The sequence below is a fragment of the Astatotilapia calliptera genome, chromosome 14, assembly GCF_964374335.1.
Source record: "Astatotilapia calliptera chromosome 14, fAstCal68.1, whole genome shotgun sequence".
Classification (NCBI taxonomy): domain Eukaryota; kingdom Metazoa; phylum Chordata; class Actinopteri; order Cichliformes; family Cichlidae; genus Astatotilapia; species Astatotilapia calliptera.
The window spans coordinates 38,801,015-38,823,657 of NC_137435.1; the positions used below are offsets into that span (position 1 = coordinate 38,801,015).

Below are 22,643 nucleotides of genomic sequence, written 5' to 3' on the forward strand. Positions count from 1 at the left end.
TGATCCAGGAGAAGGGCTCGATTTGACCTCGGGATGAATTGCAGCACGGCCGTAAGCTGCCGGTCCAGCCTCTTGCTGAGCATAAATATCGAGACATAGGAAACTGAAAACGCACATGGCTCTTGTGTTATATAGGTGTACTTTACATTGCTGATAACATGCATCACGAGGGAGAAAATAGCTGACTGAGAAACGGGGGCAGTAAAAGATCTAAAGAAAGGGAGGGCAAGACGTCTCCATAAATGTCCCTTTTAGCTAATTGTCCTACAGACAGACCATGTTTCTAGAAAGGTGGTGCAAGGAAAAAAGGTGGCAGCACTTGACTGACAGGCCATGGTCTCCAGTCTCGTGGCTCTGTATTGGATGACCCAGCCTGATTAAAAATGCAATATACAGGGAAAGGAATAGAAAGGGGAGAGGAAGGGCCAGGGTCAGGCCAGACCGGAGCCTCCAGGACGGGATGATAAAAGGCAGCGGTGGCGCCACTTCATGGTCACTATCTCTACCTGTCCATCTATAGCAGCTACTGGCAGCACTCAGCCAAGTAGAAGATATAACAACGCACAGCACTGCTCACAGAGATAAGGCAGAGAGAGAGGCACAGTATACTCACAACAGATGAGATTCTGTAGCACGATCTGGCTTAATAAAAGCAGACTTGTTGTTGGTGTTTGGGGAATCCTCTCGCAGCGAAGTGGAAACATAGAATCTCTGTTTCCCAAAAAGTGCTCATTTGGGTGAGTGTGGGAATAGGCCCTTTTTCCTTTGCTTTTGGTCTAAGGTGTCGGAGAGGGGTAACAGAATAACTGAAGGAAGGAATGCGAAGTGTTTGCAGCCTCATTAACTACATCCAGTTTTTTGTATTTTTTTGTGGCGTTAGCGGGAGGCTGATATTTATCTAGCTGTGCACAAAATGTTTTCCAACACCTCCCTCCCTCACCGCAAAGCTGCTCTGGTGCAAACAAACCGGTGAATAATTTACCACCTAGATTTCTGGCTGGCTCCTTTGAGCCTGGTGACAGAAATTGAGGCTATGCTTTTTGGCCACGCCCTCCCCTCCCTACCTGTCATATAATGTGCTAATTGTGGAGACTGACTGACTGGCTGGTTTGGCAGTTCTTTTGGGACTTTGAGGCCCATGACAGGCCAGCCACAGTTGCCTCGTCAATAGATCTAATTGCTTCGAGAGAGGGGCCAGAGTGAAGGCTCTGGAGCATCAGGCATTTGGTAAAGAGAAACCGTGGCGCCATGACTGGGTCAGTAATCAAAGGGAGGCAGAGAAAGGATGCAGTAAGTGTAGCGCTGGATGAATGAAGGAACTGTCAGTCAATTGCGCACTGAATGATACATAATGACTAAGCTATCCCACTCTGTCAGTATGCCAGCACCTATCTGCCAGAGCAGTACTCAGAAGAGGAAAGTGAGAAGAAAGACAGGTGGAGAAGTTAGAAGAAGAAGCATAGTGAGTGAAGTGTCTGGCTACAAAAAAATTTAGGGTGGACTACAAAGGCGGGAGAAAAAAAATATAAAAAGACAAAAAATCATCCACAAAAATTAGAACAGAGTAAGCGTTCGAGACAAGGTCCTGTGTCCACCGTGCGGCCAGCTTTCCAGATCTATCAGATTGTTAGCCCCTTATCTTTCCCTGGAGATCAGCCTGTCTGGCCCCTGGCCCCTAGTCCCCAGGAGGTCAGGCTACATCAATACCTAGGCAGCCTTTGTTCTTGTTCTGACTCTCTGCTTCACTGCTCTGACTAACAGGCCATTGGCTACTGGCCTTCAGCACAGCAAAGCGCCTCTCTCTTCGCAGTCAATAAAGACTGTGACACAGACAACTCTGTTCCTTGTTGGTGGTTGTGTGGTAGATGATTACGGGTGGAGTGGGAGTCCCTTTATTTGTGTATATATTAGCAAAAGCACCAAAGTAAATAAAAGAGCCGTAATTATAAATTGCAGGTGACAGTTCACCTTACTGACTCAGTCTGCTGATTAATGATCAAGGTGCTTCCTTTGGTTAACAAATATAGATGCTTCAGACACTATAGTTCAATTTTAAATATATATCACTCTCCTTGGTAAAGTGAGGCTTTTGATGTTTTCTCAATCATGTGCCAGCAACTCAATTTTAATATCATACACTTTTACAAGAAATATTAATTTTGTTTAATATTTCACAAAGAATTAGTAGTTATAGGTTTGTTTTCTCTCAGCTCTTCATCCATTAAGACGAGATTTGTTTATGAAATGTCCAGCAGACCATTAGCATAGCTAGCAGTTTGCTGTTTGTTGGGTCTAATGTATACTTATGAGGACGTAGTCGGTACTTTCTTTTTTGTCCATCACATACAGATAAGATTATTGCAGTTTTGTAACAGGAAAGGGTTTTACAGACTTGACTTCAAAGATTGTATGGAAAGGAAAGGTTTGCTTGATGAAGGCTCAATAAATTAAAAAAGAAAAAAGTCAAAGAATCCATACCGGGAGTCCGAGAACATATAGTACATTTTCCTAAATTTCCCACTGACCCGTCCTTTTCCATTGCTGTGATGGTTGTGGGGTGATGGCACCGTGCCACTTGCTCATTTGCTGATGTGTCTTTAAATCCATCAACAACAGAACATATTCGCTGTGGATCTAACTATACAATGAGACTCCTTTCTTGAGTGCAATGTGATACGTTTGCACTTAAAAAATTTGCTCTCTGTGAAATTGCATTGACATTCTGTCTCTTAAAAGCCACTAATGACCACTATAGAAGCAGCAGAAGGCCGAGTGGTTGGCTAGCTAGATGCTATGATGAGTAGATACTACAGTAACTGCTAGTGTCAGTCTGGCTCCTGACATACACACTAACAAACACGTGCAAAAGGGTTGTGTCTTTGCCTGACCCATGGGGATGACCACTAGCTCTCCATAATGGAGCCTGGCTGCGACACTGACCATTGAAAACCCCCACACCCACCCACTGGAAACCCGATCCAGCCAGTCCAACAACTGCTTTAGAACATCAATAATTAATTAGGGAACAGCTATTGGCCCCAAGGGTCAGAGAGCAGGGAGAGAGAGAGTGAAGGAGAACAAGAGAGTGAGGGACAGCCAAGTCGGAGAGCGAATGCACCGGGAGGAAATAGGGGAGTTGTGATTTTGTTTAATAAGTAACACAATGCAGGCTTTGTTCAGCTCTCTTCCATTAAAAGGACATGAGAAACCTTCTCTCCCTGTTTCTCCCTCTTACTGTAAGCCTTACACACTTTTCCTCTCCAGGACATCTGTAGGTCATGAAAGGGTCGCTTCTCCCAAATAAGAAGCAAAGCAACAAAAACATATTTGATGTATTCACAAGTACTCAACATGCAGGTGTTTTTTGCTTTTATTGGCTTTGCAGACCGTCATTTTACATGTTGTAGTCATTTACAATCACCAGAGGGTAGAGTGAAAAGTATGTGCAGCAGCCTGTCTGTGGGCTGCTCTTGCTTGGGCCATTTTGGGTCCTTCAACCAATGGCAGAAGACTAAAGTTATAACATACAAAGAAGTGAAATCAACTATTAAAAACAATAAAAAGTGTCATCACTGCCAAGCTATGTGCTGTTTTTTTGAGTATGCATGCTTAGGTTGCATACCCAAAATTCCTCACACTGTTTAGTACATATGTACATATGCCAGGCCACTGTGATGCTATTAATCTTGTTTTATAAATACGAAGAAATGGTTACATTGTTAAAAAATGACAATGGTACTTGTCTGTATTTTTGTGGGTAACACGCAGGCATGCATGATGCACAACATATCATATATATCACACTTTCTTCCCCTGTAAGGACCTTTAGCACATTTCAGCTCATCTCTGTTGCTTTTTATTGACTAGACACAAAACTGAGATCTGAACTCTCCTGCTACAAACACCAGCCTGAGCTTGTCTTAGCTACAGTGCGGAAGAGAAAATAGACACTGTATCCATGACGTGCAATAGTGACCTACGGCAGTTGCTTGGAGAGATGTTTTGTATTTAATAAAAATTGAGTCAAAGCTTTCCTTTAAATCACACTGTACAGTTGCATGGAGTATCTTACTAGCACCACCATAACACAAAGAACCAGTTAATAAAATCACAGTTACATAGTTGCTTTTTTAATTATTATTATTACTCAGAAAATGTTGATTCACTGTCTAATGATTGTATCCACTTAAGTCAGTTAAATCTAATATGCTTATAGATATAAGGACATAATTCTGTCAGTTGACAAAAGGGGAATAAATATTTCAGAGCACCAGAATAGTTCAAGCTGTCCTGGAAAAAGTAGCCTCTGTTTGTCAAATAGGAAATAAGGAGAAGCTTTTGGTATTAAAAAGTCTCATATTTCTGTTTGGCCACTTGTTAAGAGGCAAACACTCTTATTTTTTCAAGACCACAGGAAGCCTTCAGTGTGTTGAATTTGTTATGCCACTTTTACTCATTTCTCCTTTTAGTTGTACTGATATGATTTGGAGTTGCAGATGACACTCAGTCATCAGATCAGTTTGGGTTTTTGTTTCAGAACCAAGTTTAAGAAACATGTGACGGCATAGTTCTGTGTGAGTGTGTTGGGGTGAGGTGTGGGTGAGGGATGATGTGGCATTTTGCTAAACAGGCGTCAAAGACCAAACTGCCTCCATCGAGGATGTCCGAACACCTGGAGCGTGTATGGGGATATAGTTAGAAGTGCCTCCTGTGCTCCAGATGTTGACTTGACGAGTGTATTAGCCATGCTTGTGTTAAAGAAACTCCATCCCTGGGGTGGGAGACGGAGAAAGACTGATTCTGCGCATCAGGGCTCGTTCTCTCCATCCCTGCTTACTCAAGCCTTCTGGAGCGCCATCTGTCCCTGAGTCTCTCTGTAACACACAGATATTCACTGTACTCTTGCTTTTTTACTAACGCTTGCATGCACCGACATACACATGAGAACATGGGATTGAGATTTTTGATGTTGTCCCAAAACACTAGCTTTCATCCAGCGAGTCATTAACTGTAAATTTATTGTATCTTAGCTTAAACTAACGTCACTCAGCCCATGTGTATGGTATACAATGTATATGCTCATACACAAAGGCCTAATCACACATTTAGGCTGTAATAACACACTTTGGTAAACCGCTTTTAAGGTCTAATTAGTTTTACATGCTAATTTGTGTAAATTCTAATTAGTAATATGAGATTCATTGCCCTGCTTTGCCTTTCTGATATCCTTTTCCAATAGCTGTAAATGTATTTAGAGGGATGGAACTTGACTTTTACACTTAATCTTTTGGCTTGAGAACTGTGACGGTACTAGGCGTTGGCTATCGTCAGCTTTCAAGTATATCATTCTTGTGTATTCTTTTTTCCCCAGCTGTACCCCCAGGAAGCCCCGGCCCAATCACACGTCACGAGTCATCCGACAGTCTGGCATCAGACCACAGTGGCCAGGAGGATGAGGAGTGGCTCTCTCAGGTAAAGCTTCTGTTTGACATGACATGACGGTGACTTAAGAAGAAAATGTTTCATATTTTGATTTTATTTCTTCTAAATTAAAAATACAATGAACAAATACCAATTCAGAGCGCTGATAAATCAGTTAATGACTCTTCATTGCAAACATCATATTAAAGTTAGACCTGCTCCTGAACTTGATCCTGGATTACAAAAAATAAGTTTGCACTTTTTAGTGTAATCTGTGGGTCAAGTAACTGTGTGTAATTTAAAAGAAGACAGCTCACAGTGGGACTCTTGTGCCATAATATGGCATAGGCTTGTTTTTAGCTTAAGCAGGAAAGGTTTTATCTATCCACTGAACCTCCACCTGATGCTCCAGTGTTTACTCACTGATATCAGCGAGTAAACACTGGAGCATCAGTCAAATCTGAATAGTTAGAGAGATTAAAAAAGTTCAAAGGAAGATAATAACTTGACATTCATCAGGTTAATAGAAATTTTGTTGCAAATGCATAAACTAGTGGGGTTAGCAACTCTTTTGCACTGTCTCTTTGCTATAATTATACAGTCGTCTGAAGTTGTTTCCTTCGTTTATTGTTTACAAAAAGGGTTTTTGTTAACATATAGATCATGAAATTATTTTCCTATCCAAACCTACCTGGCCTTGTGTGAAAAAGTAATCCCCTACCCTAATAAATTTACTATGATTAACCAAATTTTTTGAAAAAAGCTGAGTTTGATTTCCTGGCACACCGAACATAGTGAACCAGGCTAAAAGCTCAAATGCAACACACCATGCCATGAGCTAAAGACGCCCAAGAACAGATAAGAAACTCACTCAAATCTCTTAGTCTAGTAAAGGTTACAAAAACTATTCTAAGACTTTAGAACTACAGTGAACAAGACTGTCAGTCATTTCTCCACAAATTGAGAAAATTGTGACCAGCGTTAACCTTCCCAGGGGTTGCTGATCTACCCAGCTTACTCGAAGAGATCACAAAATTACCAAAAAAAGCATCTAAAGAACTGCAGGCCTCGCTTTCCTCAGTTAAGGTCAAACGTCATGATTCAGCAGTAAGAAAGGGGCTGTGCAAAAATGACATCCACAGGAGTTCCCATGGAAAACCACTGCTGACCAAAAAAGCCTCCCTCACGTTTGCCAGAAACATCTTTATGACCCCCAAGACTTTGGGAAATGTTCAGTTTTTGCAAGGTTTGAGTCTCGTTACATCTGGCATAAAACCAACACAGCATTTTGGAAAATGAATGAATGTCATACCAACAGTGAAATATGATGGTAATAATGTGACGTTCTGGGACTGCTTTGCTGCTTCGGGACCTGAATGACTTGTCGTAATCGGTGGAATGATAAATTCTGCTCTCTAACAGAAAATCTTGAATTAAAATGTCCAGCCATCCGTTCTTCAGCTGAAGCTGACGCGAACTTGGGTTATGGAGCAAGGCAATGATCTGAAACACCAGCAAGTCAATTTCAGAATAGACAAAAAATCAAATTAAACCAAATGAAATGCTTTGGAGAGGCCTGTTCAAAGTTTGGACATGAGTCTAATTGAGATAACTTGGCATGACCAAAATAGGCTGGTCATGCTCAGAAAATCCCCCGAGTTCCTCCACAGTGAAACCCTCATTGCCAGTTATCTCAAATGCTTGATTGCAGTTCTTGCTGCTGCCACCAGTTCACCAGGGCCAGGTAGATTTGGATAGCTTTTTCCCCTTAATGATGGAAAGAAGGTAAATTATAATTTAAAAATGTAAATTATTTTAGTTGGAAAATTCTTCCCAACCCAAGTGAAAACCCTACACATAACTGTCCTTATTTTAATATGTTTTGACATAACTGTGTGATTGTGTTGTAAAAACAAATTATTTTGTATTTTTACCTGATAAAAACACAATTCAAATCTGTACTGAAATAACCTGGTTGAGTGCGCGACACACTCACCCAGGTCTTCTCAGCTTGGTTAACACAAGTAGCACTTATCGCTAGTGTCGGCAGGTAGCCCACTACATTTTCATCATCAATAATTCCACTGCATACATAATTGATTGGGTAAAATGTACTTCGCTTAGCTAGCAGAGGCCCTGGTTCAAATCTGCCATGATAGTTTGCCAGGAGCAAAACTATCCCTCGCACTAACCTGTATTTTGGGTGACTTCCTGTCAGAGCAGTGATAAAAATGTATGTGTCAGTGGTTGAAGATTTAACTCTACAGCTCTTCCAGCATTAAAATTAAATGATTTGGACAAAGAATTTGGGATATTATACCATAACTGATATATGGGTATACTGGTTAGTTTCCTCTTTGCTTCGGTTTCTCTAGAATATGAAGAAAAGCGTAGATACCAAGCATAATAGCTTTGTGGATTGAGAAGAGCTAAATACATATAGGCTATATTGAATTAGAGGCTAACTACTGCCTCGTGGATTTCATTATATCATATCAGTGGCCCTCATTAGATTTTCAGTGGGCATTTTGGCATTAGATTGGGATTTAGAATTGATCGGCCATCCCCTAATGAAATGTGAGGTTTGTGACCCTCCATGTCAGTGCTTCAGCTCACTGCAGTGCTGTGCCATTTGGTGCCTGTCAGTGTCAGTTGCCCTTCAGCTGACTGAGTAGACAACACAAACTCCTGTCCTTATACAGTCCACCTCGGTTCATCTCTTAATTGTCTCCTAATACGTAAATGGATTAGAGGACAGTTAATTTGCAAGAGATGTGTTGCCTTTAAGTATTAGATAACAGGAACATTTAAAAAATGCACAAGCACAACCCCTTAAATGCTTATGGTAAATACTTCATTAAATGAAAACAACTGACAAGCAAATTAGCTTAGCCAATATTTGTGCAGCTTCTTAACCTCAGACAGTCATTTATAAGATGCCAGTCAAAATAGCCAAACTTGCACAGGATGTTCGTCTTTTTTTCTTACTTTCTAAAGATAGTACTGATGCTATAAGAGTAAAAATATTCAGCCTATAAAGAAGGAGAAAATGCGAAGGTTGAGAGAAAAAAAAATGTTTTGCACAGACAGAGGCAGCTAGCTTGATCTCATTTGGTGTCGAGGCTACAGCAGCATGGGCAAATCTGTGGCAACATGTCAACTAGCTCTGTCCAACAAGTCTGCAAGGGGATGTGCATTTGGGGTTGATACTGGACTGTAACATCTGGACCTACCGTGCCATTGCAAAGAGAGCACGCTGGCAGCTGTCTCGGCTCTGCAGCTGGGCGTGACATTGATGGTGTTAACTGGAAAAGCATACACACATGCAAAGTGACAATCCTCCCTCCTTCTGTGGCCTAATTTGCACAGCTGTGATGAACCTCACATATCTAATGTCTGTGTAAACAGACACAGCAAAGTTGAGATTGTTTAAGATGTTAGCACATGGAAGCCATAGTGGAAGAAAATACTCAGCTGAGCTGAGAGACAGATGTGTATGAAGTAAAGATAATGACATCCGAATAGCGAGACACCAAGAGGCGTGCTAATTGCTGCAGGGATTCAAAGTAGAGACGGCTTGGGAGAGCAGTGAAAAGCAGGAGTGCGAGGCAGGAGACGGCTGTTCAATAAAGGCAAAGAGGAGATGGAGAATAGACGAGGCAGTAATAGTCTGATGTTTATGAGTGAGCCACTCCATAACCTTCTCCTATCCTACTTTTAGCCAGCATTAGTGCCACTCAGCTCAGGCGCCCATGGACCGCCTGCCATAGCAGTGCCATCTTATTGTCCCTGTAGGCCTCACCTCAGCTTTGCTGCCACGCCGTTGCTAGTGTCACACTTCTATTAACCCTCTGGGAAGGCTTCCCATCAGGCTGCTAGCACTTCCAACACACACAAGACATTGATGAGTTCTGACATCATCGTCAGACTTTTAGTGGTACACAAGTACAGCAAGCTTTTAGTTTGATGCCATGTAACTGAGTTCATCTGAGTACTGCATGGGATTTTTCAGCGTTGGCACATAGATGCCAGAGCCACCCTGTGAAATCCAGCCTGGAGCACGTTAGACAAATGAATGCATCTTCCTAAGAATCTAAATAAAACTGAATTGAATGAACCTTATTTAGTTTAAACCTCTGATTTCAGGTGGAGATTGTGACTCATACAGGCCCCCATCGGCGCCTGTGGATGGGCCCCCAGTTTCAGTTTAAGACAATTCATCCTTCAGGCCAGACCACAGTCATCTCCTCTTCATCCTCGGTGCTTCAGTCCCAGGGCCCCAGCGATGTTCAGCAGCCCCTTCTGGACTTTGACACAGACGACCTGGACCTCCACAGCCTCAGGTATACTTTAAATTTGTTCTCATAGAAATACACACCAGCCTAAACGCAAAGACGATCTACACGTGGAGCTGGTCATTAATCAGAAATTATCCTAATATTCTAATAATCATGGATAGAGTCCACATCAATGAAGCCTGTAGTGTCGGCAGCTTTATACTTAATCACTGAAACAACAGACCAGATCCAGTTAAATAAGCATCTGGATCCCAGTGGATGTGTGTTCTTTATGTGTGCGCGTGTGTGAGTGTGTGTATTAACGGATGCATAACAAACATTTTTAGGATCCAGCCAGTACGTTCAGAGCCTGTCAGCATGCCCGGCTCATCGCGGTTGGTGGCTGATCGTCGTGGCCAGTCCAACATCATGGATGCAGGATCAGGTAAGAAACTTTAAACATCCCCTCTTCTGTTTTGCGGTACACCTTTGCTTCTTCTCTTTCATTGTTTTACTGCAGATACTTTGCTGAGGTGTGAAGTTGTTAAATGCGTTGTATCTTGTTCCCATCAGTTATATCAGCTGAGGCTGTTACATTGTTTCCGCTCTGTCTTCTGTACTTCACACATTCATGCAGATGTTAAAACCTATCAAATCGACAGTTATGTCTAATAATGAAAAATGACACAGAAAAAGTGTATGTTTATACACTTGATACAAAAGCTTTTGTTGGTGATGTCCAATATGAAAAAACTAGTTGCTCAGGTTCGTCTTCCACACAAAAAGTCTTCGTGGGTCCTCCCCATAAACTCTGAGCTTTAGTTCATTCCATAGAGTTTCAATTAGCAATAACAGCTGTACTGAGTCTCCTCGACGTTTCCTCGTCATCATCCTGGTGGATGGCAGCAGGTTTTTTTGTGTTTTGGGGGTGATATGCGCAGCGCCTTTTGACCTTGTATTTCACAGCCGTGTCTAAATGTTGGTCAGCAACCTTTAAACCTGCTTTCAGCATGCTTTTTCTTAACCCACCGAGTGTGGTGAGTGTTCATAAAGGCCATGGTGGTTGAGTGCATTATTTATTTATTTTTTTAATCACTTGTACCTCCTGATTCCAGGTCTTTCTGTTGCTCTCCAGAAGTGATCCTTGCTTCTTGGACAACTCTTCTGATAATTGTTTTCCTTCCTGTTTGAAATGAGCACCAGTTTAAGGTGAAAGGGATTTCCATTTCTGGATTATAGCCCCACTGACACCTTAGGCTACGTTCACACTGCAGGCGAAAGTGCATCAAATTTTGACCCTATGCGACCCATATCCGATCATGGTCTGACAGTGTGAACGGCACAAATCCGATATTTTCAAATCCGACCTGGTGCTGAATCCGATACATATCTGATGTTTCAGAAAGCGACTGCTGTTTGATGGTCATGTCGCATTAAATCCGTCTTTTACGTCACTGACACAAGACAGACGCCAATTATCTGCTCCGGAGAAGACATTGTGAACGCTTCCTGGCCATCCCGTGTAGATGTCAGTGAAACTGTTGGGAAGACAATGTTGGAGAAACGTGAACATTTTTTTGTACTGTATAATCTGCAGATTCTGGCAGAAATCTGCAGCTAGAAGCACTGCTCCTCTCTAAAACAGCAATAAGGATCATTATTAGGTTATTTACATTATTATGTAAATAACAAAATAACTTAAAGCAAAAATTGGGAAACGTAAAGTCCGAAGTCTTTAGATTAAGGCCATCAGTCAAACAATACTGTTGCTCTGGGTCTAAACAGAGCGCGTTGTGTGTGACGTCTTCTTTTGTGCATGCGCCGCTTTGAGCGTTCACACTAGAGTGCGTTTGCTGTCGCATTTTATTTGTAGTGTGAACGAGCAGACAAAAACATCGGATTTGATCAAAAAATCGGAATTGAGCTTTAAGACCTGCAGAGTGAACGTAGCCTTAGAAATTCTTCTACAACTATCAGTATGTTTTGCAACAACTTAGAGCTCACTGGTTTTATCATGAGATGTTTCTTTTGTGACGTCTTGGCAATGAGACGCATTTTTATAGGCCATAGAAATTGAAAATGTAAAAATTCATTAGAATTTAAAAAACACTTTATTCACTTACTTCTTTCTCTTTAATTTATTTACACATTTAAGCAGTTAGGTTTATGGTATAAACTAGACGAACACAAAAAACACAAAAAATGTCTATAAGTGGGCTAAAGTGCTCTAACATTCCTGGTTGCAATTATAAAGTAAGTGTCCCAAAATAACTGTGCTTTTTTGAAGAGGTGCATACTAATAGAAGTAACAGGTAATCATTTCTTTGCTTCAAGGTTTATGACAGACACGTTTCCAAGGTGTAACACGAAAGGATATAAATCATTTTAAAAAACACCATCCACTCATGCCCCTCTCCACTCATCCTTGTCAGGGGCGTGGGGCTGGAGCCTATCCCAGGGTACACCCTGGACGGGTCACCAGTCTGATGCACAGACACACATTCGAGCTGCCAGTTAGCCTAACCCAGCTAACTGCACGATAGTCATGTTTATGACCATATCTGCAAAGAGATTCGCTCTGTTATTGAATAACAGCTGAACAATCCCATCCAGGTGGATTAGGAGTGCAAAGCCTTTTACACTCTTAATCTGCACTTCTGCTACATCCCACCATACACAGCTATAGATGTTCTCTGGCATTGCTGTTGTATTCCAGTGTTATTTATATGCACTGTGTGACAGTGTGTCTGAATAGGCTTGCAAAGTCTATTAGCTATTTGACAGGATTGATTTGACTCCAAGTGATCTTTAATAGCATGGCTGCTTTAATCTGGTTATGATGTTTGATAATCCAATCCCACTCAGAGGATTTCCTGTAAAATATGTCTTTTACTCTCAACACAGGCATTGCGAAAGTGTGTTTGTGAGCCTGGTCCTACTGCCAGTGGGTTCAAGGAATCATCCTTTATTGCGTGACATTATATCCTGTTGTTCTGCGTTTGATAAAGGAGATAGAGAAGCGTCTGTGGCATCTGTGGCATTATCTGCTGCGTCTTGTGACAGAGTTTCATTCATCTGATCTGCCCTCACACTGACACACAGCCACCGCTCGCTCAGTCAGGCGTCAAGAAATATTTGCGACGGGTGTCACAAGAAGGTGTGTCACAAATAGTTTTACACATCTGATTGCACGTCTTTTGTCGTCCAGCCTTTGCTTTTCAACAGAGGTGCTTTATGAACCGATTCACGTAGATGCGGTTTGACCATTATTTATTTACCGTGTTTGTCTTTGCTATTTAACATGACCACTTTCTGCCATTCACCCATAACCTGTATTTACATTATTTAAATACATGTTACAAAACAAATCCCACACATTCGGCTGTAATATCGTGTTTTAAAGAAAAGAAAAACAGAAGGTACCCGACTATTTTGTTAACATGTAGATTTGATAGAATTAAATTCCACTTCACAGATTATGAAGAACAAATCTTTTTTTCAGTAATGTAATTATTAATGGTTAAAGCTGTTTCACAATGATTAATTGTACATTTATAATAAATTAAACAATATAATGAAATCCAAAGATTACGCTGAAATGTTTAAAGAGGAGGCAAATTAAGTTTGACATACACAAATATATTAGTCTGTGTTTATAGTACCCACACTGATTTATCGTCTGTCTTCACTGCTTGGAATTTTGGTATTTATTTAATTATTTAATAATGAAATAAATTCTAAACCTTGTGATTTATAATACTGAAACACATTACAGATGTCTTTCTTATTGAGTCTTTGTGGCTCTTGAAGCTCATTCACGCAGGCTCTATGATAAACTGTTGAGGTAAATGTTCATTTACATCCTCTGATGTGCTTATTTGTTTACATATTTGCAGTTTTTGTGGTGATAAAACAAAAGCATTGGATAACCTTTCAGTTTCATTGGTGAGGCAGCTCTGCTGTGATCTTCAGAGCGTTACGTGTCTTTCACTTTGACAGAGGGACGTCACCAGAACCGTTCGATGCAAAAATTCTGAAGATGCCGCGTATGCACCGAGGACTTAAAGCAGTTATTAAGGGATGATATTGATTCGTAAAAGGGAATATGCAGGCAGTGTGTAGGGTGATTTTGAATGTGGGGAATGTGAAATTCTACCTGTACTGACAACGACATTTCTGATATGGTGACATCTCTGCTTCCACCTCTGCTCATCTTCTTCCTTCAGCCATCTCCAGCCAGCGTCCTCTGTGTTTTCTGTGTTCTCTCACTGCTTCAGAGCAGAGAGAGACAGGACAGAGCCAGGCCGAGGGATGGAGGTGATGCTTATCAGTGTCTGTGTGTGTGGGTTTGGGGTTGTGTCCTGCCACTGCCATGGCGCCGCCATTATCACAGACGCACATCACTTTGGTCTCACCCTCTGCGAAACTTGAATGCGTGTGGCAGAACTTTGGTTGAAGGTGCAGACAGTTTATCTAAGTGACTTCAGATCATTTTAAAAGTGAGTATTTGCAACCGTGGTTACAAGAATACAGAGAAAGCTGATGAAAACTGCTACAATTCAGTTTTAACTTGAACATTAGCAACATTTATCGACTTTAAGATGAAGACAAATAATGTGCCAGTGTGCAGTTTGTTAAGACCAGTCATGTCATCAACGTGACTGCAGTTGGCTGAGCCAGCCCCCGTAGACTCCCGTGCTGAAATCCCAAACTTTAGAGCAGAAATAAATATATTTTCCAAAATCTGCATTAAGGCTGATGGTGATGTATAGTTCAGAGCATGGCCACTGTGAAAAACACGTGGGTAGTGTTTCTTCTTGATGTACTGAAATACAAACCAGGTAGTCAGCTGTTTTACCAGGTATACCCTGTCAGCCAACTATAGGAGCATCTGGTTTAATGAAAACAATAATCTGACAGCAACATAGTTTACATAATAGATTTGGGCTGGAACCCAGCCACTTGTTGCTGTTGGTTTACAGTTCCATCAGGTGTGTTATAGGAGCTGCGGTCAGCATGCATTCATCTTTATTCTGACACAAATATTAATGATGTCTATCTTTGGTTAGTGTATGGTTCTGTCCACTTAGTTATGTCTGTTTAAACTGGTGCTGTAACATCATACAGTTACTCTGGATTCTAAAATGTGTTCTGATACTTGCTAACAATAATCTTTAAATCTTATCAGACTTTAAAAAATATTTATTTATTTAATACGAGGGCTGCACGATTTTGCATAAAATGAGAATCACGATTTTTTGGCTTAGAATTGAGATCACGATTCTCTCACGATTTTCTTTTCCAGTATAAATATTTATTGCACTTATTAACTGCACATCAACTTCGTAACAGTTGAGACTGAACATAAAAACAATAAATAAACATAAAAACAACAAATGTCTCACATTTTGTCGTTGCCGTAAAATGTTGTACTGCTTGAAATTCCGTCTCCACCGCTGCTCGACGCTGCGTGTACAGAGCAGGTAGTGCAACAACAGAAAAATAGTTGTGGGACGGCACTGTGTAGCGTTTGTCTAGGGTGTTGATCGTTTTCCTAAATCCCTCGTTTTGCAGTGTTGATGGGAGCCATATCTGTGGTCAGGTGATAAGTGATAGCCTCCGTGATTTCTTTGTGCCTGCGGGAGTTCGACGTGTATAGGGAAGCGCTGTATAAGGTTCCCGTTATTGATGTTTGGGTGGTTGACCGGGACGGATTTTCTCCTGTCACTTTCTCGTCATCCCTGACGTGCTCTCCGTTGTTTTCTCCTGCTAATTTTAGCATCACACGGCACAGCTTCTGTATCACGTGGTATCCGCCCTCGTCATTTGTTGAGCAGGACGAGTGAGCGCTTGTTTTCATGCAGATTACGTCCCGGATCAAAATGCGGTACAATCGTCGTCGCCTTTTTAAAAAAAATTTTTTAATCGTTGTCATTTGGAAATGAGATCGCACATAAGTATGAATCGAGATCGCAATTTTCTAACGATTAATCGTGCAGCCCTATTTAATACTAATGTTTTTGCTAATGCGCTGCTGTTCTGTGTCACATGTGAGATATGCAGGACACGTGTGCTTGTGTGCCGTCATATCAGTTGTCATCACATCAGAAACAAACCTTAAAGTGTGTCAGTCTTGTTGTTCAGTTTCATATACAGCAGAGCTTTGTTTCTGGAGTGCGTGTTTATTACATGTGAACTTACCTTCACGTGTAATATATGACATGCAAAAGCATGTTAATTGACACGTTTGTAGCCTAGGAAATAGTGTGAAACCGATGTATGTGCCATACATTGCCATTCTTTTGAGTAATATTTGCCACACTGGCAGGAATTCTGTCATGTTTTCGAGCCATTTCTGTGAAACTGCAACAGTGTCTGTGAGAGTCCTCAGACCCAGCAAGACCATAAAGCTGCAGCTCTTCCTACAGTGACTCACTTACAGTCAGTCAGTCTCCCCAGTGTCTGCTCGCATCTTATCTCAGCCCATACACTCTGCTTATCTCTGTCTTCCCTGAGGTGATGGGACGCCATCTGCATGGGACACGCTCACGCACACACACAGAGAAAGTGATGTACAGTGTGACTTCTTGATCCAGCATGTCTCTCTTAAGGAGGGGACACGGGAGCACGACAGCAACGCTGCTGTCTCACTTTCCACCAGCTGCAAAACACAGGAGCAACGTGTAGCTGGTATCAATGCGCCCTATCTGCACCCCAAGCCTTGCTGGGGGGATATGTGTGTTTAAAGACAGCCTCAATCCCAGCTAGACTACACAGTGGCGTTTTGTGGCCCAGGAGGTCATATCTAAAAAGAAAGAAAAGGAGACAGACCAGAAAAACAGATAACACCGCAAGACTGAAAGAGTCTGTTTAATCTTTACCTGTGTGTGCGCGCATGTTCATGCACTGATAAATCTCCCAGTTCCCGTCCACACGACTGTAGTTGTGTTTTGACTCTGTAAAGAAAGCCACCCTGCTCCACAACAGGAAACAACAACAACAAAAGGCCCGTCTGTGGCATCAGCCATTTTGTTGTTTTTGTTCGTCATCTTTGTCGCCGCGCCTCTGCCTCACTGTTTTTCATCTGCGTGTGTGCGCGTCTGTGTGTATTATCTGTGGTGGTGAATCAGTGATAGTGTGTTAGCTGGCGGCAGAGCTAAACAGGCAGGACATGATGAAGCTGCCTTATCAGAGAAAGCTGAATACACTTCAGAGCACTGCTGGACTTTGGCACTGGGTTTGCTGTATGTTTGTGATACACTTAGGTCAGATTCTCAGACCAGTGTGGAATACTAAAATGCTCAAATAGACGATGCATTCTTGGTCACAGTTTCAAGCTTTACAGTAATTTCCAAAGCTACACTCTAAATTTCTTCAGAGTGTGTCTTGCATATATAGACATGTATACTGAAAGTTCATCCTTGTTGTAATTTAACTAGTGTGGTAGTCCACCAATCAAATCAATCAGTGAGGGGTCAGCGTTAGACACACCCACCCCAGGTTTTCACAGCTAAGCTACCACTGCTGTGTGTGTGTGTGTGTGTGTGTGTGTGTGTGTGTGCTGTTCCTTTCCTCTACATTACCTGTCTATTTATTATTTTATACAAACTTCAAATTCTCTACCAAAGGAACAAATATGATTGTATGGAAACACATTTCCCTTTGTACAGTAAGTTCATTACTAACACAAAAAGAAAAAAACATCAATGAGATTAAACTCTTCATTCAGATCTGTATTGCCTCCAACAGTAGAATTGCTTTTGGTACTCATGAGTCTTTTTTTTAATTCTCCAACTATTTAGAACCTGAACACACTCTGATTCCCACCTCTGAGCACCACCTCCCTAAATCTGGATCCTAGGTCTAGTTCCTGTCATTGTCTTTTCTTAGATCTAAGGACTCAATGCTGTGAGAGCGAGGGTCACTTCTATAGCTGCTTGAAATCTGTGGTCATTTCTGGCCATAAATGTTCCTGTCATTACCTTTATATATAAGTGTTAGAGCTTTTCCTACTGATAAAAACCTCCCTCACAGCTGTTCATACGACACAAAGTAATTAAGCAATTATCCATTAACTTGTTGAAGAGGGAGAACATCTGGTTTAATGTACCCCTGACACCTCTGAGTTTGAGCCTCTGCAGCCATACTTTGCTTTGATATCATCTCTTTGTATAACATGTCCATTTGGTTCCTATAGATGCTTAATGCCACCTTCTCATCCAAATGTTGATGCTTTTAGCCTCTTTGGCCGTTTCAGTCAACACTGAAAACAGGAGCTAGTAGGTGTTGTGACACATGACATCATTGTCTGCGTCCATGTTTTTTACAAAGGATATTACTCAAATGGTCTTCGAGTGCTGTTCTTGGCTGGGGTCTACCCATGTGCCATGGCACGAGATGGGCTACACCCTGGATAGGTCTCCGTTCAATCACATGGCCAACACAGAGAAAGAGAGACATTTTAGACAATTTAGAGTCATTAATTCATCAAACAAGCATGCGTCTGAATGGAAGTGAAGCCAGAATATAATATAGAAAGGCCCAAGCCAGTGGATGGAGCCGAACCCGTGACCTTCTTGCTGTGAGGTGTCAGTGCTCACCGCTGCTCACAGTGGTTCGGCCCCTGAGTCGTCTCAGATATCTCTGAAACCTTTAAATGAAAACAAAAATTCAAACAGGAAATGTGAATGTTGCACATAAACTGAAACAGACACAAACACTAGAGCGTTTCAGTCAGCTTTTATGTCAGTTTCAGCATCCATGCATGCATCCGTTTACACCGCCAGCACAGTGTCCTGTTGTCTTGGTGACCCTCCACCTCTCTACCACCATTAGCACCACCCTGAGGCGATAGGGGGTGTTCCCGGTGTCATTGTTTTCGCCGATACAGGATTAGGAAGCAAGAGCGGGCTGTGAGTGACGGCATGAAAGACAAGGATAGAGGTTTGTTTCCCCCTAAAATACACACACAAACCTACTCACACACACTTTGTCTGTCGTCTTTCTCTCTCCTCTTCATACTTGAGCAGCCATTTAAAAGAGCAGGCACCTGTGTCGTGGTATTCTGTCTCTTTCCTTTTCTAATACACATACCCCAGTAACCTATACCCCACAATTACCTTCCAGCCTCATAAAGGGCCCTTGTATTTTTGAACTATAACGGTCGCGCTGACAACAGTGATCACGAAGGCCAGAAAGATGCCCGGCCACCCGATCTCTTCCTTAAAGACAAATACCCTCATTTCCCGGGAACCCCCCACCACTCCCCTCCTCTTCTGATTTTATTTTCCTCAATAGGCACCTTTGTCACCTCGCTGCCACTCTGCCCCTCCACCCATCCTGTCTGTTGCCTCAGGGTGTCTTTGGTGACCTGTGGCTGGTGACAGCACACAACAGCCAATCTCAGCAGTCATCACCGCTGCTTGTTTGATTTTGTCATCACCGGCAATCAGGTGGAGGGGAAACGCTGAGCTTTTATCAGGAAGAGAAAGAGGAAGAAAAATGATCTGCTGGAAAATCGGAAAGAAAAGAGAGCTGGGTTAAAACAAGTAACAAAAGTGTTACATTTGCATGTTGTTCACCTGCTGGTCTTGGAATTCTTTGAATATCTTTCTAATATGTAACAGAAAAGCTGTGCAAAATGTTCCTGTAACTGGCACTGAGTTTATTTGAAAGAAAATGTGTCTTACATAAGTGTTGAGTTGCTCTATTTGACCCTGTTTTACCATTTTCTTAGTCTTTATATGTTCTCTGAGATTTAATATTCCCTCGCTTTAAATCTTCAGGAAATGTTCCGAGTTAAACGCACGTTTGTGAGTGTTTGGGGACGGCGGGGGTGGGACGCATGCAGAGATTTATGGCGATTGTGCGTGTGTGACTGAGAGAGATCAGGGTGTGACGAGGATTGATATGGGTGAGTGCTGATCAGGTTTTTGTGCTGCTCTTATCTCTCTTTCTCTCTCTGGGTGTTTTTGTGCTGCAGCACTTTTAATCTGCGAGAGATGAAATGCCCTCCAGCATTAGAGCTACACAGCAAGTGCATGTGTGCCTGTGCGCGTGTGTGTGTGTGTGTGTTTGTGGTGCAGTGCCAGAGGGCAGTGAAGACTGAGCAGCTGCTTTTTATAGTGACTGAACGGACACCAATGTGTCGGGCATCTGCCACGCGTTCACCCTACTGCCTACCCACTCGAGTGTGTGCGTGCACGTGTGTGTGTTGCAAACTGAGAGAAGCCGTGTTGGTGTGTGTGATCATGTCGTGTCTTTCCCAGTGTTTGTATTATTGTGTGTAGCACCTCTAATACTGTAGTGGAACATATAGATCTGTTTTAAATTCAGCTTGGCAACAGCTGATGTCTGTCCATGTGGTTTTTGCACGCGTGTCTCCGTGTGCGTGTGTGTCTGTGTGTGTGTGTCCAGCAGCTGCTGATACAGAGGAACATGTTGACGTTCATCCACAGCGTGAAAACAGTCGCAAACACATGTATGACACATTTGCTTGTTACAGGGCAGCGGTGTGAGTGGCGAGGGGCGGGGGTTGCTGTTGGTGCCACCCTTCCATTCCCATGACCTCAATCTGTGATGGGCACCCTGCCAGGCTGCCCAGCCCTCCGTCTGCGGGGCTTACCGCAACTTCCAAGATGTGAAGGGGAAGTAATGGAACATCCGTACCGTGACCTCACACACACTTTAATCCTCACAGGCGCTAATCAGTGTCATCTTTATGGGCTTGTATGAGCAGGATTTTGAGTGTTATTACACCCAGACAGCCATATGCACATGCAGATGAGATGAAATTGCCATTTGCAACAAGAATAATGCCAAAAGCAAGTGCGTGTCTGTAGATCATGAAGAAAGTATATTTTTTCCTTTTGGAGTAAATTGGAAGCAGTTATGGAACAAGTATGTCAAATCAGCAGTCTGACTAGTTGTTAGCCACATACACAGGCGATGCTCTCTGCTTCCTTTACTGTCATTTAGCTTAGTTCTGCCTTAGATCGTTAGAAACAAGACAGCGGTCATGAGAAAAAAGACCGTCATATCTAGTCCATCAGAGATTGTTGAAAAAATAAGGCCAGTGTTATCTCAGTGTACAGTTAACGAGGTGACGTCCTTTGATTTGGAGAATGAAAACAGAGCATGACCTGGTTTTTATGTGGTTAATGTTTTCAAACAGCTTACCTGCTAACACTGACTAGCCCACTCAGGTATATGAGTTGAACATCCGTGCACTACTTTACAACTTACAGGTGGCCAAAGTTGGGGTCGTTCATCACGAAAAGTAATGTATTGCACATTTCTTGTTACTTTTTTAAAAGTAATGTAGTACGTTACTCGTCGAAGATAGTAATCCCTTACACTACTTGTTACATTACTTCCCCATTACTCCGTAAAATGGCCTGAACTCCAACTCCAACGTAAATCTCTGCCCTAATGAGGACACATGTATAATCTTTCTTACGTATGGAGGTATGAATACAAAGCCAACAACACAAAGCCGGCTCTGGGTTCTTGGCTAGCTTTGCTTTAGCATGCTGTCTGCACACGTGCTTGCAGAGAGCCAACGTTGTGTTAGCATAATACAGTTGCTTTTGTCCTGGATGCAATAAAAAAAAAAGTAATTTCCATATCTCCACTCCTCAAATGTTATTTCGTTCTACCGCTCCACCATTTAGAATAGAATAATCCTTTAATTTTCATCCTCTCATTGAAAATTTTTCCCCTCCATTGTACCACATGGAGGGGAAAAAAAGTTGTTTGATGTTTTCTTTTTATCCACCTGAAGCTCACATAACTAAAGAAACTTTGTAACGCAAATAATGACATACAGTAACTGTAATCTAATTACAGAATATAGTACAATAATGTGTTACATAACTGCATTACTGAAATAATGTAACCTGATTACAGTAACATGTTACTGTAACCTCCACTGCAGGTAGCTAACTATCTGTCATGCTTGATCTCTCACCATTAGTTGGTGTCAATTCAAGATTTATTTTCAGAAAACTTCCAGGAATATTTAAGGAAAAAAGTTAAAGATTCTTTATCAATATTATCTAACAATGGCTTCATAAATGGACACATTTATCTTAAAGAATTAAATTAAAATGTGAATTTACTGCTGTCATATTTTACATTATTACTAATTAAATGAGCAATCCAAACACATCTGTCGACGTTATTTTTGCCTCTTTAAATGATCATTTTTGTTTTTGACTCTGTTTTTTTTACCCACAGATAATCACGTGAAAATTAACAATATAATACTGAAATGTACTCCAAATAAATTCAGACTATTTCCAAATATTTGTAATAAGACATAAATTCAACAGCTATTTTCACCTGTCACACTGTCACCTTCTCCCATGAATGATCTTTAAAATCCTCCTCAGATTTTCTTTAACTTAAAATAATGTTCTGTAGGATCGTATAATGTGACCTCTTTCCTTTTTCACTCTTTAGTGATTTTTCACTCTTTTTCGGGTCTTTATTTGGCTTTGTTGTACAGGTACAGTGAAGACTTTCGCTCTCAGTCATACGGCGTACGGTCGCCTGCTCATCCCACTGTCATGTGATTTCTCCATTTTTAGAAGAATGACACTTCAGTTTACAGAGTTCAGTGTGATTGCATAAGTTTGTGATCTTTACATATTGCCAAGTGCGTGGATTACAGTATAGCTCTTTAACGTGGCACAGCTCCACGGCCCCCCTCTGTTTATTTTTACATCTGCCCCTCCACCCAAAATCACTGGGGACAAACACAGCGCATTGTCATCAGAAGTGACACATCTTTTTCTCTCTTCGCCCTCACTACTTTCTTTCTCTCCATCTGTTCCTTTTTCCCTTCCCTTCTTTCCATCTTTCTCCCTCTGCACTTTCCTCTTCCGCTCTCTGACACTAACCGCCTCTGACAGTGTCTCCATGCTGTCGCGCACTAATCCACCT

The 22,643-nt window shown here is 41.8% G+C and overlaps 1 protein-coding gene across 5 annotated transcripts in view; it reads left to right on the forward strand.

Annotated features, from left to right (window-relative positions):
* Window positions 1-22,643, forward strand: part of bcas3 (BCAS3 microtubule associated cell migration factor) — a 312,938-nt gene that overhangs the window by 99,479 nt on the left and 190,816 nt on the right. For all 5 annotated transcript variants that reach the window (XM_080289123.1, XM_080289122.1, XM_080289124.1 and 2 more), the window contains 3 exons: window positions 5,372-5,472; window positions 9,568-9,764; window positions 10,046-10,143. In XM_080289123.1, coding sequence (XP_080145249.1) covers window positions 5,372-5,472; window positions 9,568-9,764; window positions 10,046-10,143 — 396 coding nt within the window. The remainder of the gene's footprint in view (window positions 1-5,371; window positions 5,473-9,567; window positions 9,765-10,045; window positions 10,144-22,643) is intronic.